At 41.8% G+C, this 19,266-nt stretch overlaps 1 protein-coding gene across 1 annotated transcript; it reads left to right on the forward strand.

Moving 5' to 3' along the window:
- The first annotated feature begins 1,032 nt into the window (after window positions 1-1,032).
- LOC113895496 (T-cell-specific guanine nucleotide triphosphate-binding protein 1-like) lies at window positions 1,033-17,331 on the forward strand. The gene is made up of 2 exons (XM_027546781.1): window positions 1,033-1,249; window positions 15,735-17,331. The coding sequence occupies exon 2, from the start codon at window positions 15,753-15,755 to the stop codon at window positions 17,010-17,012; it is 1,260 nt and encodes a 419-aa protein (XP_027402582.1). The 5' UTR covers window positions 1,033-1,249; window positions 15,735-15,752; the 3' UTR covers window positions 17,013-17,331.
- The last annotated feature ends 1,935 nt before the right edge of the window (window positions 17,332-19,266 follow it).

Raw genomic sequence — 19,266 nt, forward strand, 5'->3', positions numbered from 1 at the left:
CCCACTGAAATGCCATGCACTTCTTCCATTCCTCAGAATTTCATACATGCCTGAGTTTGACACAAGGCTCAGTACTGTGTTCTATAGGTCTGTTAGTTCATTCTTGTGCTGTTCTCAAGTACAGCATTAATATATACTTGGTTTCTTTTTACAGTGTATTAAAATATACATGAAAATATGCCATAAATGGTATGGCAAACCTTCCCATTTATTCTTTTTTCTTAAAAAATTTGGTATTTTCCCTTTAATCTTCCACATGAATTTAGGAACCCCATGACTGCCAGAGTAATCCAATCCAGGTTTGACTACGTGGCAGTCAGGTATAGGGCTCCTAATGACAAAAGAACAAAAGGACATGAGGGAGAATGAGTACGTGTATATGTATGGTTGAGGCCCTTTGCTGTGTACCTGAAACTACCACAACATTGTTAATTGGGTATACTCCAATATAAAATTTAAAAGTAAGAAAAAAAACATAAAGACAGAAAAAAGTTAGAGAAGACCACATTCTGTCAGACCTCTCCACCATGACCCGTCCGTCTTGAGTGGCCCCACACGGCATGGCTTAGTTTCATTGAGTTAGACACAGCTGTGGTCCATGTGATCAGATTGGCTAGTTTTCTGTGATTATGAATATAAAATATAAAATTAAGAAAAAAAAATAAAAACAGAGAAAGGTTAGAGAAATGTTTCTCCCTCACTCATTGGAAGCTTTGAAAAGTTGCTCACAGCCTTCCTCCTTCCCTGTCCCTTGTGCTCCCTTGGGTGTCTTCATTAGGTGACCTCCCAGGGGTCCTTGGAAACCTACCTTTCCTCGCCTCTACTACCTCTGTGCCCTCTCCTTAATCACTGAGCTTCCTAAAGTTACACTCTTGTATTTTTCTTTTCTGGGAAATATTTCTGCTGTAGAGAAAGACATAAACATGATTGCCATGGTTTCATTTTCATTTCCTAGAAATGTGGGTTATCAACTATCATCTTTTTTTCCCCACCCCCAAGGAAGGGCTCAAGCCACAGGCTCTTATATTCTCTACTGCCTCCCATCCTGGACGTCATTTCCCAGGCAGGCTAGAGGTTTACCTGTCCTTGCTCTCTACTCTGTCTGCATTTGCCTGGACAAGGACAGCTCTCTGGAGTGTTCCTGTGCTGGGTGCTGCAAGGAGCGATTCACCAGACTGCATTTTCTGCTCACTTAGTGGAAACTTTCAGATCTGAGCTTTGACCAGAAATATCTTTCCTCTTTCAACTGGTAAGTGAGCAAATTCTTTGTACTTGAAGTGATGGGATGCTGGCCTTCTGCTTGGAGGCCTGAAGGGCAGAGCTGGCTGGTGGAAAGCTGAGAGTTGGTGCAGAAGACCTGGTCATCCTCAGGTAGTTAAGAGAGTGAGTGACAAGCCAAGGGCTAGGCAACGATGATGGAAATAAGCAGAGTAACTGGATTCCAGATAGACTTGGGGAGGTCAGAGGATTGTAGATATGAGATAAGAGTGAAAGACAATTATGTGGATGACCCCATGTGCAAACAAAGGGTGGCACTGACATTACCTGGAAGGGAGAAGACTATAGAAGGAAAGGGATGGGGACTTGAGTTAGGTTTGGCCTTGTTCAGTTATTAAAGATCATTCTAGACACACAAGTGGGAGATGTTGTGTAAACAGTGGGATATATGTGAGTGAAGTTAGGGAAGACTTCAGCACCTTCAGCGCAGAGGTGGTGCTGGGTAACATGGGACAGGGTAAGAAAACCTAAATGGTGAATGTATGTGGAGCAGCATCAGGACTGAGCCTGTTTTAGGGGAGGCAATAATTTTCTTCTACACTTGTGAGTGCATTGGGCTGGTCTCACAACTAAAATGACATGAGACAGATTAATATGAGGAAAAAACAAATTAAATTTTCTATGTTCGGGGACTCCATAATATATAGCACACAGACATTCAGGCAACTGGTGCTTATATGCCATTTGGATTTCAGGAGAAAGGTAAGAGCCTAGGACTTCAAAGGGGAAAACAATTTTAGAAAGATGGAAAAACAAATGTTTGGTAAATGTTTGCCATGCCAGGCAGAAAGCAATGGGAGACAGAGAAGACTTCGATCAAATAGGCCTTGCTAAGTTTCCCCAAGTCTAGTCTACCTAGCGCATACTCTGTAGGTATCTCTGGTGATAGTTCTCCTTCCTAGAATAGGCCGTTTATCTAAATTCTTTAAGGCAGTTAAGGTGAAGGTAAAAGCTCTTCTTGAGTCTTTCGTTTCTTAAAATTAATTATTCTAGATAACCCTAATGCCAAGGAGACACATTTGGGGCAGCATATTTTGTTCCCTTACAACATAGACACACCCAATCGTAGATCTCAGTTTGCAGTGGGGAAGTGCAAACAAAACAAGATTGGTCAGCCACAGTTTTTAAACTGCTTTAGTTTTAAAAAAATGATTTTGGGGCAGAAAAGTTTTTCTTCTACCTTTCTAGGTTCTTGTAGCTGGTCTAAGAATTAAATTGACATGAGATAAATCAACAGGAGGAAAATAAAAGCAAAAACAATTACTATACATAGGTAAGGGGGGTGGCTGTAGAAGAATATGAGACTCAGAGGCAATCAGGCAATTAGAATGTATCCATTCTGAGCAAAGTTGGTGGGTTTAGGGGGCTAGTACTTCAAAGGTGAGGAAGACAATGCACATAGTAATGGGAAGAGCAAAAGTCTGGTAAACAAGTAGTTGTCTTGCCATATAGAGACAGCGGGACACAGAGCAGAATGTGAGCAAATAGGCCTTGGTCAATTTCCCAGCCTACTATGCCCAGCTCCTATTGGTTTTAGTTACCTCTGGTGATAGCTCCTTTCTTGGAGGAAGCCCCCTATCTAAATGCTTTTAGGCAGTTAAGGGGGAGGTAAAAAGAAAGCTTCCTGAGCGTTCTGTTTCTGAAAAATAAACAATCTAAAATAATCCTAATACCAGAGAAACATTTTGGGGTGGTAATTTTGCTCCCCTACACTGGTCATTTATCTTATTTTTCTTTCACTTTGAAACAGAATGTCTTCTCATTGCTCAAAGTTCCTTCCTTTGTATCCCTTAAGAGTCACATGTTTTTTAAAACATTTAAATGCCCTGCTTCCAGGCTAAGATCCCTGATGCTAGTGTCATCCTCTCAGTCAGCTCCTATTCTTATAATGGGAGAAAGAAAGAGAGGAGAAGCTGGAGAAAGAAAGGGAAAGAGAGGAGAAGTTGCCTCTTTTCCTCTCCCTGAAGCAATTGCCTCAGTTGGAGGAGGGACTGAATCAGGGCAGTTGAGATTTCAACTCTATAACCATTTGGAAATTGTTTATTAGACTGTTTGGAATTTTGTCTACCTGATTGGGACCAGGAGACAGGATATTTTCTGAGCCATTCCTTGCCTCTGCAAACCAGGAGCTGTGTACTTTGCTTCTGAATTTCAGAGACCGTATGATGTCCAGATATACTTGCCTCCCCCTGAACATGTTATGCCCAAAGAAGATGAAAATATTAGAAGTCTAGCCATGTCAGTCACCACAGAACTGTTATCACTGCCACTGAAAACCTTAGCAAGCATTTGCAGAGTAATTCACAGACTCCACCCCTTTCCTACTTAAGCAACTGCTTTTATAGTTAAACCGGTTGCAGAGGGTTTTCCGAGTAAAATGAGGCTGAAAACTGCTGGTCCACACCACAGCCTGAGGGCTCTAAGCAACTCTTTTATACCCATCCTCTATGGAGTCCTCTCCCAAGGCCAAAGGTGGGAAGCCTTACACAAATGCCACAGAAGTAGAGCCCAGAATCAAGGTCATCTCCAAAATTGACTGATCCCCATGTAATCATTGCCAAAATCCCCTCTGATCCTTACAGGCCAACTTTCTGACCACAAATTAGGCAAAATGCCCAGCCCAGGACACACTCTCTAGCACCCTAACAAATCACCTAATGCCACCCTTCCAGCAGTATTTTTCTTTGTTTTGAGACCATAAAAATAAGCTACTAACCCATGAAAAGTGTCAGTTCTCCCTTGAGCCTGCCTGCTGTTCTAACGGTGTCCCATTGTCTCCCTTGTCTGTCAGGAGGTCAGCCGCTGTGCTCACAGCACCCACATTACGCCTCTTGTTCTTCTTCTTTTTTTTTAATAAAAGAGAACACCCCTACTGCCTGACCATAGCTGAACTGCACAGCTGCAAATCCCAGACAAGAATTGGTAGTCCCGTGGTTGCTGAATTTGTGGTCTAAATCAGAAGATTTAATTCTAAATAAAAGATACTTCTATGTCATTTGGAAGCAGGTGTCCAGAGTAACTTTCTTTTTTAAATTAATTTATTTATTTTTAATTGGAGGGTAATTGCCTTACAATATTATATTGATTTCTGCCATACATCAACATGGACCAGACATAGGTATACATATATCCCCACTCCCTTAAGCCACTCAATCCCACCCCTCTAGATTGTCACAGAGCACCAGGTTTGAACTCCCTGCATCATACATCTAATTTCCACTGGTTATCTTTCTCACATATGGTAAAGTATATGTTTCAGTGCTACTCCCTTGATTTGTCCCACCCTCTCCTTCCCCCATCGTGTCCACAAGTCTGCTATGTCTGCATCTCCTCTGCTGCCCTGCAAACAGGTTCATCAATACTCTCTTTCCAGATTCCATATATAAATATTAATACACAATGTTTGTTTTTTTTCTCATTTATTCCACTCTGTATTGTTATACAGGCTCTAGGTTCATTCACACATTAGAACTGACTTCTAATGAGTTCCTTTTCATGGCTGATTACTTAACCATAAAATGAGTTCACTTTTAAAATGAGTTCTTCTTTATGGCTGATTACTCAGCCATAAAAATGGCTGGAGGGGGTTTGGAGAAGAGGGAACTCTTTTGCACTGTTGATGAGACTGTAAATGGATACAACCACTATGGAGAACAGTATGCAGATTCCTTAAAACAAAGTGGAATAAAACTACCATGCATGCGTGTTAAGTTGTTTCAGTTATGTTTGACTTTTTGCAACCCAATGGACTGTAGCCTGCCAGGCTCCTCTGTTCATGGGATTCTCCAGGCAAGAATCCTGGAGTGGATTGCCATGCCCTCCTCTAGGGGATCTTCCCAACCCAGGGACTGAACCTGCATCTCTTATGTCTCTGCATTGGCAGGCAGTCTGTTTACCATTAGCACCACCTGGGAAGCCCCATAAACTACCATATGACCCCAAAATCCCACTACTGGGCCTATACTCTGAGAAAATCATAACTGAAAAAGACACATGTACCAACGTTCATTGTAACACTATCTACAATAGCTAGGACGTGGAAGCAACCTAAATGTCCACCAACAGATGAATGGATAAAGAAGTTGTGGTACATATATGCAGTGCTCGTTGTGCTTAGTAAACTCACTTCCTTCTGCAATACTCTGTGTCTGGAAATTCTTTTCCAGCCCACATTCAGACTGACACAACATTCTTCCATTTCCTCCTGTTCCCTGCTTTTCTTACCTGAATCAGCGAGCCTAGTCTGGATTAAATGGAGGCCTGGCACTCAGCCTCATGGTCCACACTCCAGCCTGCCCAGTTCTGGTTGTGAACGGATGACATTTAAGCATCTTATGGGCTAAGTGTTTGTCAAAAGGTGGGGGAACATGAAAGGAGGTGGTAGGAGCAAAAGAAGCTGAATCTGGTCTCCTTCCTGGACCCTGTGAATTCCTTTGAACCCAGTCCCAAAACATTTCAGGCATTTAATGGCCAGATTAGCCTTGAAAGTGGAATCCAAACATAGAAAAGCTTTTCAAAATGTGACTCTAAAGTGCAGTCAGCAAGCAACCTTGGTATGTCTCTTGTGGACTCTGCCTAGATTCTACTTTGGATTCCTACTCTGTGTGGGAAGAAGGCATCTTCGCAGAGGCTCACAGACCTCTGATGGGGCCTGTTAGGAGTTCCTCCTGAAGAAGCAGAAGCAGTGTTTGTGTCCAAGGAACAGTTCGACTCTGTAGGTGCCCAGTAGTGACCCTGACAAATTGTGTCATCTCTTGTCCTTAGGAAGATTTATGTGATCTTAGTCGACCTAGGGCTACAAAGTTTGACTATTGATTGTGAGTTGTGCATTCAGGGACATCATGCCCCAGCCCACTGAGAAATGGCCACTCCATACCAGAGTCTAGCAAATGGGGCGTGAGACTTGGAGTGACCCTCAAAATAAGGACCAGCCCAGCCCTGAGGAAACCTGAACGGTATTTTTAATACTGAGGTCTTTCATTCGGTGTCGGTGTGTGTTCATCTGAATCCATAGCTAGTTGTCAAGTTCATCGTGTTTTCATCTTTGCCTTGCAGTTTTTTCTTCGTAGAATGCCAATCTCTCTTGTCCCCACCACCTCCTTTAAGAATTCCTCAGTTTTCCTTTTTCCATCATAACATTGATTGCCTCTGTATGTCAGACAGAATATTCCCAAACTAGGGAAGGAGGGAGAGATTCATGACTACAGATGAAAAAATAAATGCAGCACCAATGTGCAAAGAACTGAGATATTTTCTTTTTTAAAATCCTTTATCACCTACACACTGTACAACCATTCCAAGAAACAGAACACCTTCAATGACTATACCTACTTATATGTTCCTATTTACTCCATGCCCTGTCACCAGCCCTTGGGTAACAACTTCATAAACTATGTGTTTGACAGCTTTGTTTCATTTGTTATGTTATCACTTAATATGCCTGCCCAAACAAGAGTTTGTTATGTTTTCTTGAAAATATATTTAAGGGTATTCTACCTTTTAAAATTTTTTTATTGATTTACAATGCTGTGTTAGTTTCAGGTGTACAGCAAAGTTAATCTGTAAATACTTTTACATATATCCACTCTTTATTAGGTTTTTTTCCCCATATAGACCGTTGCAGAGTATTGAGTAGCATTTCCTGTGTTATACAATAAATCCTTATTAGTTATTTAGTTAAGTAATTTTAATTTAGCTTTTTATTGACACATAGTTGATTTACAATGTTTTTCCAATCTCTGCTGTACAGAAAAATGACAGTTATATACATATAGACATTCTTTTCTATATATTCTTTCCTATTATGATTTATCATAGGATATGGAATATAGTTCCCTGTGCCATATAATAGGACCTTGTTGCTTATCCATCCTATATATCATAGTTTACATCTGCTAATCCCAAATTCCCAGTACTCCCTTCCCCTACACCCTCCCCCTGGCAGCCACAAGTCTGTTCCTTATGTTTGTGAATCTATTTCTGTTTCATAGATAGGTTCATTTGCACCATACTTTAGGTTCCACATATAAGTGATAGCTATGGTTCTGTCTTTTGTTTTCTGACTTTGCTTAGTACGATCATTTCTATTTGCATTCATGTTGCTGCAAAAGCATTATTTTGCTTTTATGGCAGAGTAATAGTCCATAGATTATATGTACAACTTCTTCTAGTCCTCTGTTGAGGGACATTTAGGTTGCTTCCAAGTCCTGGCTATTGTAAATAGTGCTGCAACGAACACTGGGGTGCATGTATCTTTTTGAATTATGGTTTTCTCCAGATATTTGCCCAGGAGTGGGGCTGCTAGATCATCAGTTCAATTCAGTCGCTCAATCATGTCCGACTCTTTGCGACCCCATGGACTGCAGCACAACAGGCTTCCCTGTCCATCACCATCTCCTGGAGCTTACTCAAACTCATGTCCATCGAGTCGGTGATGCTATCGCATCCTCTGTAGTCCTCTTCTTCTCCTGCCTTCAATCTTTTCCAGTATCAGGGTCTTTTCCAATGAGTGGGCTCTTCGCCTCTGGTGGCCAAAGTATTGGAGTTTCAGCTTCAACATCAGTCCTTCTGATGAATATTAAGGACTGATCTCCTTTAGAATGGACTGGTTGGATCTCCTTGCAGTCCAAGGGACTCTCAAGAGTCTTTTCCAACACCACAGTTCAAAAGCATCAGTTCTTCAGTGCTCAGCCTTCTTTATGGTCCAACTCTCACATCCATACATGACTACAGGAAAAATCATAGCTTTGACTAGACGGACTTTTGTTGGCAGAGTAATGTTTCTGCTCTTTAATATGCTGTCTAGGTTGGTCGTAGCTTTTTTTCCAAGGAGCAAGTGTCTTTTAATTTCATGGCTGCAGTCACCATCTACAGTGATTTTGGAGCCCAAGAAAATAAAGTCTCTCACTGTTTCCATTGTTTCCCCATCTATTTGCCATGAAGTGATGGGACTGGATGCCATGATCTTAATTTTGAACGTTTAGTTTTACGCCAGTTTTTCCACTCTCCTCTTTCACTTTCATCCAGAGGCTCTTTAGTTCTTCTTCACTTTCTGCCATAAGGGTGGTGTCACCTGCATATGTGAGGTTATTGTTATTTCTCCCGGCATTCTTGATTCTAGTCTGTGCTTCATCTAGCCTGTTATTTTGCATGATGTACTCTGCATATAAGTTAAATAAGCAGGGTGATAACATACAGCCTTGACGTACTCCTTTCCCAAGATCATATGGTAACTCTATTTTTAGTTTTTTAAGGAACCTCCATACCATTCGTCTTAGTGGCGGTGACAGTTTACATTCACACCAACAGTATAGGAGGGTTCCCTTTTCTCCATACACTCTCCAGCATTTATTTGTGATGACCATTCTGACTGGTGTGAGGTGATACCTCATTGTAGTTTTGATCTATATTTCTCTTGTTTAGTGATGCTGAGCAGATTTTCATGTTCTTTTTACCCATCTGTATGCCTTTCTTAGAGAAATGTTTCTTTAGAAAGCCTGCCAGATACTATAAAACTCTTTGAAGAAAATATAAGAAGAACACTCTTTGATATAAAAGGTATTCTACTTTTTTTTCCTATTGTTTTTACTAACTTCTGTTTATACATTTTAATCTCAACATCGTGTTACTAAAACATAGTGTTTGTTAACCTATGCATGACAATGGCAGAGAAGGCAATGGCAACCCACTCCAGTACTCTTGTCTGGAAAATCCCATGGACGCAGGAGCCTGGTAGGCTGTAATCCATGGGGTCACTAAGAGTCGGGCACGGCTGAGTGGCTTCACTTTCATTTTTCACTTTCATGCATTGGAGAAGGAAATGGCAACCCACTCCAGTGTTCTTGCCTGGAGAATCCCAGGGACGGCGGAGCCTGATGGGCTGCCGTCTATCGGGTCACAGAGTCAGACACAACTGAAGCAACTTAGCAGCAGCAGCAGCATAACAGTGGATCATTCTTATCAGTGCTGTAGAACTCAATTTATTTGTCCATCCTCTGTCAATCTGCAGACTGCCATTAGGAATACTTTTTACATGTCACCTGTACTTTTTTGCACACTGACTCCTCAGTACCATCTTAGGAGTGGAGATGCTGGGTCACAAAGTACATGAATGCACAATTTTATAAAATTTATCCATACTTGTTTTTCAAAGTTTCAGAGACCCTAATACTCAGTGTTGTCAAACTTTTAAAATTTTCCAATTGAATTGATATGCACTGTCATCTCAGTGTGGAGAAGGCAATGGCACCCCACTCCAGTACTCTTGCCTAGAAAATCCCATGGATGGAGGAGCCTGGTAGGCTGCAGTCCATGGGGTCGCTAAGAGTCGGACACGACTGAGCGACTTCACTTTCACTTTTCACTTTCATGCATTGGAGAAGGAAATGGCAACCCACTCCAATGTTCTTGCCTGGAGAATCCCAGGGACGGGGGAGCCTGGTGGCCTGACATCTGTGGGGTCCCACAGAGTTGGACAGGACTGAAGTGACTTAGCAGCAGCAGTCATCTCAGTGTGCACAGATTTGCATCTGCCTCATTACTCTTGCCTGGAAGATCCCATGGATGGAGGAGCCTGGAAGGCTGCAGTCCATGGGGTTGCTAAGAGTCGGACATGACTGAGTGACTTCACTTTCACTTTTCACTTTCATGCATTGGAGAAGGAAATGGCAACCCACTCCAGTGTTCTTGCCTGGAGAATCCCAGGGACGGCGGAGCCTGGTGGGCTGCCGTCTATGGGGTCGCACAGAGTTGGACACGACTGAAGCAACTTAGCAGCAGCAGCAGCATTACTAAGGAGGCTGTTAAAGTTTCTGTGTGCTTACTAATCACAGGTGGTTTTTTTTTCCTTTTCCTTTTCTGAGAAAGATCTGTTTATTCCTCTCTTCCACTTCCATACTAGATTGTCTTGCTTTTCAGTGTTTCTACATTTTTAAAATATCTTCTTTGCATTGATTTTTAGTCTAACACATTTGTGCAAATATCTTCTCCCTGTGTCTAAAGAAATTTTTTACCCCCCTTAAGCATCTCTTTTCATGAAAAGAAGCTTTTCATTTTAATGTAGTATAAGCACCTCATTTGTCAATCTTTTTTTATACAGCTATCATCTGGGTATCTTGTTTAAGAAATTTTTTTACTCTAAGATCAGTTATATTTTCTTCTAGAGTTTTCCATTTGAAATTTCAGTCTTTATTCTCCTTCTAGAGTGGATTATCAATAGTGATAGAAGTAGAGAATCAGTAACATTCTCCATATGGATAACCAGGATAACCAATTTTTCCAGCTCCATTACTACACAGTACCTTCTTTACTCACTGACGTGCCATATATGTCTCCTATTAAACACAATTCCACACACACTTGAGTCAAACATAAGGATCAATGTTGTGTTCTGAGGGTCAGTTGCTTTATCTCTATGCTGGCACCAAAGTGCAGTATAAAATATGCTTTGTTTATTTTCATGATGTATAAAATATACCATACATGGTATGGAAGTTCCTCCCATTTTTTTTTTTCAAAATGTGAGTTCTAAAATATCAACCACATCTTCCTGTTGTTGTTTAGGCATTAAGTTGCGTCTGATCCTTTGCAGCCCCATGGACTGCAGCATGACAGGCTCCTCTGTCCTCCACTATCTCCCAGAGTTTGCTCAAATTCTTCCTGAGAGAGACGTTTAGGTTAGAGGCTTCCTGATGCCTCCCATTCGGGCCTCATTACCCAGGGAGCACAGAGACTTGCTAAGCCTTGTTCTTTACAGTGAGCACAGAAGCACACTCTGATTGCATTTCCTAGTAAAAACAGTTCTGGGAAGTGTTCCTGTGCAGCATCTGCTGTTTTCATGGAAACATTTGGATCTGCTCTGTCATAGGAAATCTGTTTTCTCTCTAGAACTGGTGAGGAAGCATGCTGTATATCTGCAGTGGCTAATTCTGGCTTTGTGCTTGAAGGACTGAGGGCAGGGGTGGCTGGTAGAGAGCTGAAATTCCATCCAGAAGTTCATGCCAACCTCTCTGGAAAACAGATAACCCTGGTGTTTAAAGATGCCTTTTCTTCTTCTTTTTTTAAATTGAAAAAGTTGTAAGAAAATTTGGAATAAGAGAATGTTTACTGCTTTCACCAATGGTAAATTATGTAATGCTTGATGCACATTGAGAGTTTTCTGATTCTAGCCTTAATGCTTGCTTGCTTGCTTGCTTGCTAAGTCGCTTCAGTCGTGTCCAACTCTGTGTGACCCCGTAGACGGCAGCCCACCAGGCTCCCCCGTCCCTGGGATTCTCCAGGCAAGAACACTGGAGTGGGTTGCCATTTCCTTCTCTAATGCATGAAAGTGAAAAGTGAAAGTGAAGTCGCTCAGTTGTGTCCGACTCTTCGCGACCCCATGGACTGCAGCCTACCAGGCTCCTCTGTCCATGGGATTTTTCAGGCAAGAGTACTGGAGTGGAGGGCCATTGCCTTCTCCTCTAGCCTTATTACCATAGAGCTATTTAAATCTCTCTGAGTTTTGATAATTAAGAGGAATGAAAAGTAATTCTTTTCTTTGCCATTTTCTTAATCCATGCAGGCTATGACAAAATACCACAGACTGGGTTCCCTAGTTAAAAAAAAAAAAATCTATTTCTCTTATTTTTGGAAAATTGGAAACCAAGATCAAGGCAACTATAGATTAGGTGTCTGATGAGAGCACACTTCCTAGGTGGGTGCCTTTTCCTGTAAAGTCATGTGACAGAAGGGTTAAGCTAGATCTCTGAGGTCTCTTTTATGAGGGCACTAATCCATTTGTGATGGCTCTGCCTGCATGACCCGGGCAACTTGCAAGGGTCCATTTACTAATACAATCACTTTGAGCATTAATTTCACCTGTGAATTTATGAGACCAGGAGACATATATAAAATCTGTCTGTTACAGTTCAATAGACCTCCCACCCTCTCCTTAGAAAACAGCATTCTTGTCTCACTTTGACATTCATTTCAATATTCTTGAACTACAATTGTATCTCTTCCTGAGTATTCATTCAACTAGCAGTAACATCTGCTCACTTCCTTCATAAGTCATTAGTTAATAAAATCCTTAACATGTATTTATTTTATATTTGAGAATCATGATTTTCCTTACTTTTTTAAGATTGTCCTTGCTCGATATGTAGGATGGGGGTGGAGAGCATTCAGCACACCCCTATTGGAGAGAGCCCACTGGTAATTCCTGAGACAACCTTATGTGTATAAATATTTCTTAAATCACACTTTCTTGATATAACCGTCCTTGCTCATAGTAAATGATAGGAGATTCCATCGATATAATATTAATAACTTCTTTAAATTACCTCGGTTTAAGCAGATACCCATGTTTCAAAACTGTATTGAACTGGGTAGGGAAAATTAGAGCTCTTATTTACTTCCTCTACAGCTTCTTGTTACACATTTTATATTCTACCAATATTGGTCCATAAAGTGAGGTAAATAGATATTAAGCTCCAACTGGACAGCTATACCACAATGACTATGTTTTTGGTTGTTCTCCAGGACATATGGGAAACAGATTTTATAACACATGTTTGGAATATATGTCCTGGTGGTCACCACCAGGTGGATTTGTCTCTGCTTCCTGCCTCTCCCACAAGCTAGGTCCCGTCCTGATTTGCTGCAGATTATTGGAAATGAGATCCTTCTGGAAGCCTTCTGTGCTCACTAATGTCTTCACCTAAGTGATTCTTCCTGCAGAATGGAAAGGTGCTGGTCTCTGTATTCAGGGGTCATGACAGTACAGACTGTCTATATTAGTTTCCCCTTGCTGTGTAACAGATTAATTCTATTATAGATCTGGAAGTGAGCAGACAAAATGAATCTTAAGGAGCTACAATCAAAGTGTCAGCAGGGCCTGTTCTATCTGGAGGCCCCAGGAGATAATCCATTTTCTTGTCTACTTCAGCCTCTAGAAGTTGCCTGACAATCCTTGGCTCATTGCCTTTCCTCCATCTTCCTAGATCTTCTCTCCAACCTCTGCTCTATTAGCCTATCTTCTTTTCAGCACTTGGCCCTGCCTCCATCTTGCCTGTGATTCCTGTGATTATATTTAGACCACTTGGATAAGCCAAGATAATCTTTTCATCTGAGCAGCATTAACTTACTTACCTTCAAAAACTGCTGAATACACTAAGCCTTTATTCTTGTCCTCAAATTTTTAGATGATATTTTTACCTGCAATAATCAAACATGGACAGGTTAAGCATTAGGTTTTGTCTAGCAGTGGAATTAAAAACTAATGTCAAGTAAAAAGTGCTTTTTGCTATGTAAAGCAGCACACTCCCAAGTTATGGAGTTCACAATGTGGACATCTTAGGAACCATTATTTTGTCTTCCACACTGTCCTGACTCTTTGGACACATAAATTATCAGCATAGAAAACAGGCAGTGTCTTCTGCAACAGTGGAAACAAAAGCCATCAAGAGGTACTACTCAGCCATAAAAGAAGAATGAACAAATGAAATCTGAAGCAACATAGATGGACCTAGATATTACCACACTAAGTGAACTAAGTCAGAAAGAGATGAATGTCATATGATATCACTTATACATGGAATCTAAAATATGATACAAATGAACTTATGTAATGCTCAAACTACCACACAATTGCACTCATCTCACATGCTAGTAAAGTAATGCTCAAATTCTCCAAGCCAGGCTTCAGCAATATGTGAACTGTGAACTTCCAGATGTTCAAGCCGGTTTTAGAAAAGGCAGAGGAACCAGAGATCAAATTGCCAACACCCGCTGGATCATGGAAAAAGCAAGAGAGTGCCAGAAAAACATCTATTTCTGCTTTATTGACTATGCCAGAGCCTTTGACTGTGTGGATCACAATAAACTGTGGAAAATTCTTCAAGAGATGGGAATACCAGACCACCTGACCTGCCTCTTGAGAAATTTGTATGCAGGTCAGTAAGCAACAGTTAGAACTAGACATGGAACAACAGACTGGTTCCAAATAGGAAAAGGAGTATGTCAAGGCTGTATATTGTCACCCTGTTTATTTAACTTATATGCAGAGAACATCATGAGAAACGCTGGGCTGGAAGAAACACAAGCTGGAATCAAGAGTGCCGGGAGAAATATCAATAACCTCAGACATGCAGATGACACCACCCTCATGGCAGAAAGTGAAGAGGAACTAAAAAGCCTCTTGATGAAAGTGAAAGTGGAGAGTGAAAAAGTTGGCTTAAAGGTCAACATTCAGAAAATGAAGATCATGGTATCTGGTCCCATCACTTCATGGGAAATAGATGGGGAAACAGTGGAAACAGTGTCAGACTTTATTTTGGGGGGCTCCAAAATCACTGCAGATGGTGACTGCAGCCATGAAATTAAAAGACGCTTACTCCTTGGAAGGAAAGTTATGACCAACCTAGATAGCATATTCAAAAGCAGAGACATTATTTGCCAACAAATGTTCGTCTAGTCAAGGCTATGGTTTTTCCTGTGGTCATGTATGGATGTGAGAGTTGGACTGTGAAGAAGGCTGAGTGCCAAAGAATTGATGCTTTTGAACTATGGTGTTGGAGAAGACTCTTGAGAGTCCCTTGGACTGCAAGGAGATCCAACCAGTCCATTCTGAAGATCAGCCCTGGGATTTCTTTGGAAGGAATGATGCTAAAGCTGAAACTCCAGTACTTTGGCCACCTCATGCAAAGAGTTGATTCATTAGGAAAGACTCTGATGCTGGGAGGGATTGGAGGCAGGAGGAGAAGGGGACGACAGAGGATGAGATGGCTGGATGGCATCACTGACTCAATGGACGTGAGTCTGAGTGAACTCCAGGAGTTGGTGATGGACAGGGAGGCCTGGCGTGCTGCAATTCATGGAGTTGCAAAGAGTCAGACACGACTGAGCGACTGAACTGAACTGAACTGAACAAATTCACAGACATAGAGAACAAACTTAGGCTTACCAAAGAGGCAAGAGGAGAGAGGGATAAATTAGAAGTTTACAATTAGCTGACGTAAACTATTAATTGCTGTTGTTGTTCAGTCACTAAGTCGTGTTCAACTCTTTGCGACCCCATGGACTGTAGCCCCCGAGGCTCCTCTGCCCATGGGATTTTCCTGGCAAGAATACTGGAGTGGGTTGCCATTTACTCCTCTAGGAGTTCTTCCCAACTCAGGGATAGAACCCATGCCTCCTGTGTCTCCTGAATTGGCAGGCAGATTCTTCACAACTGAGCCACCTATAAATCCATATATGTGTAACTGGATCACTTTGTTGTACACCAGAAACTAACACAATGCTATAAATCAACTATACTTCAATAAAATAAGTCATCAGAGAAAATAAATTAACTGTAGAGACATGAGTCTGCATGAGGGATGGGACTGGTCGGTTAAGACCAGTGTGTTTTCTCAGCTGACTCTGTGTCTGTTCTGTTGCTTCATTCACCTTATCTCCTAATTCTCTCTTCTTTTCCACAGATTATTCAGTTAACTGGCATGGATCCACTCCTCTTAAACGTCATTAAAAAAAATGATTCTAAGCAACTAGCCTCAGAGTTTCTGTCTGGCTACAAAACATTAGTCAGTGAAGTGGGGGGGATCCTCTCTCAGGTAAGCCTTAAACGTATTCTAAAAGGCTTTGAGAAGGGGCAACCGAAAGACGTGGCTGATGAGATTCAGAGAGCACTTCAGGGCGCCGAGAATGCTCCCCAGAATGTGGCTGTGATTGGGCAATCTGGTTCTGGCAAGTCCAGTTTCATCAATGTCTTGCGAGGAATTGGTCATGAAGGGGCTGGATCTGCTTCTGTTGGAGTTGTGCCAACCACCAGAAAGAAAACTCCCTATCCACATCCAAAGTATCCCAACATGACCTTCTGGGACCTGCCTGGAACGGGGACCCCAGAATCCCTTCCAAACCCTTATCAAGAAGTAGTGGGAGATGATAACTATGACTATTTCATCATTATTTCGTCCTCACGGTTTAGCTCAAATGATGCTTTCCTGGCCCAGAAGATTCAGGAGAAGGGAAAAAAATTCTACTTTGTTAGAACCAAGGTGGATAGTGATTTATATAATGAAAGTAAAAGCAAACCCAGATCTTTCAATAAGGAGACAGTCCTTCAGCAGATCCGAGACAACTGTCTGATCAATCTCAGCAAAATTGTATCTGAGCCGACTGTCTTCCTGGTGTCCAACTTTAAGTCGAAGGAGTTTGATTTCCCAAAACTGCAGGAGACACTGCTGCAGGATCTCCCTGCTGAAAAGCGCTACACCGCTCTCTTCTTGTTGCCAAATTTGTCTGAATCTTTCATTCAGCTGAAGAGAGCTATGATCAAGGAGAAGCTCTGGCTGACAGCCTTCCGGGCAGCCGTTTTGGCCTTCATTCCCTTGACACCTTTCTGCTGTGGCTTTGAATTGTCTGAACACGAGAGGGACTTGAAACAGTATCAGAGCCTTTTTGGTTTGGATGAGGAGTCGGTCAGTCAGATTGCCCAGAACCTGGGCACATCTGAGCAAGAGATCTACAGCCTCATGAAGTCCACAGATTTCAACTCACTTATGAAGGATGACAGTATAATAGCCAATGTCAAGAAGTGTGCTGAGTTTGTTTTCTCAGTTACTGGACTCCTCCCGTCTTCTGTTTTCCAGTTTTATAAAGTCTACTTTCTACATTTGAAATTCATTGATACAGTGGCGGAAGATGCTAAGAGAGTCCTGGCTAAGATTGAGGAGATGAAGTCTGGTAGGATGAAGTAGAGACGGGTGGAGTTGCCTATGTGAATAAGTGAACCTCACATGTTGTGTTCTCTGAGTGGGTCAGGATCTTCTGCATACCACCAAGGCCAATGCTTCCCAATTTGAAAATATCTTCTGTTAGAGTAAGCCTATTGCTCCACATTGATGCTTTACTGCTCTACAAGAGAATTTGCCCATAGCCTGTTTACTGCACTCTCTAAGCTGTTTTCCTTGAATCATGATAGAAATGCACCATGTACCTTTCATTAATCTTCCAGTGTTATAAAGTAGCTTGCTTTTGCATGATTTATTCAGATAATAAAATTTTGGCAACAATGAGGATGACTGTTATCCATTGGATTTTTATGAATTATGATCCCCTGTTATCATTATCATCACTGGGACATTATCATCTCAATGTCCTCCTCATGAAAATGAGGGAAAATACACACATTTGGGACCATGGTCAAGTGAAGAGTTTAGAGAACTACATAGGAGAAATAGTTGAGAGAGGATTAGAGAGTATAGAATGTCATATTTTCAGATATTTCTGAGGATTAGGGGGAAGGAAACCAACTCAGGGTTTATATTTCCAGAACTTTTTCAACCCTGGGTTAACAAGACAATATGAGGGACAGAGATATGAAAGAGTAAAAATGAATTAGGAAGGAAAGCAAAGAATAAGTGAACTGGCAGAAGAGAGAAAATGAGTGCATTTTTCACTCACCAAATTTTATATCAAACTTCTGAAATACGACCTAGCACACATCAACATCACCTATCTCAGTCTTAGGGATTCTCATTCCTGATGTTATAGTAATTATAGTCACATATGTGACTTTTCTTCCTTATTCCATCACTGGTATAGGATAGTGGATCAGGATCTGTACTGAGTAAGATATGTACATGGTAGAAGTCATCCCTCAAATCCCCATATTCTGGAGGTCCTCTCAGAGGGTGGAGGGCACTGAGATGTGGAAGAGGGCATGCGTAGCCCACCATCACTTTACTCCTCCATGCTCGCCCTCTGCTCAGGAGAGGGTGCAGTCAGTGGGGGATGAAGGAGATCACTGTGTGCGCTGCCTCATATTTAATAGGTATGTGAAGTGTTAAAAGGGAAGGAGCTTGTGACCTTCTGTTATGGATGCATTGATTTTAAAAATTCTTTTGTTCCTCACATCCCTGTGCAGTATTTACACTCTCAGAATACAGTCTGTTTGTCAACTTGCCCCTAGACCTCATCTGTCCTTATAAAGAGAATGGATATTGAGGAAATCCTCCTTCTACCTCTACCTCAGCTTGTCAATCAGATGTGGCCAACACAGGGACTCATACAATCTTCTCCTCCTCCAGAAGTCATGACTTTCCAAGGTCCCTGGACCTTTTTACTCCATTTCAGTGGCCTTCCAACAAGGCCACTTGTTGCAAAGGACAATTTGCAAAGGACAAATCAAATGTATCTTGTGTGGGTCCCTTGGAAACACCCTTGCTACAAAACAAGAGTTATCAAATATTTACATCTGTGCTTTTTATTTTCAAAGTTCCCTCTTCCCAGATGAGACAGCAGCGTTAATGAATCTTTCCATCTGGGAAGAAAGAACTCAGGAGGAGGAAAATAGAGAGGCAGTTCCAGTGCTTTGCTTTAATCAACATGGTCCAAGGGTGAAAGGGAAGTTTCTTATACCTAACACGGCATTCAGGAGGGACTGAATGATTTCACAGGCAGAGCGAAGTGGGGAATTGGGAGGTGGCTGAGAAGAAGAAGGGAAGTCTCAGAGTCTGGTGGGAGGGGATGGAACTTTGAGATGTCTCCAAACTGAGACCTGTGAGTCCACCTATCAATGTGTATAAGCATCAGGCTCTTATAAGGGTAGCATCTGAGGTCCCTCCAGACTCTGTCAGAGGAGGCTTTTGTAGCTCCTTCAGGAGATTATATGATAGCTGACCACATTTTAAGCATTGAGTGAACCTGTCTCATTTGGTAGCCTTCAGCCTATAGCCAGACATATCACATCAGTGTACCATACACTTCCTTGGTCCCCATATGTCTTACTCTGTGAGTACAAAACTCCTTTCATGACAGCGAGAGAGCTGGTATTAGTGAGAAAGGAAAGAGGCCTTCTTCTAATCCCTGCAGCTCAGTGTTACTGGCTGAGAAATTACAGTCCCCATCCTGTCGTCTGTCCCAAATCACTGACTGAAAGAAAGAAAGTGAGAGTGGCTGAGTCATGTCGGACTCCTTGCGACCCCATGGACTATCCATGGAATTCTCCAC

Source organism: Bos indicus x Bos taurus, chromosome 7 (assembly GCF_003369695.1).
Source record: "Bos indicus x Bos taurus breed Angus x Brahman F1 hybrid chromosome 7, Bos_hybrid_MaternalHap_v2.0, whole genome shotgun sequence".
Lineage (NCBI taxonomy): Eukaryota > Metazoa > Chordata > Mammalia > Artiodactyla > Bovidae > Bos > Bos indicus x Bos taurus.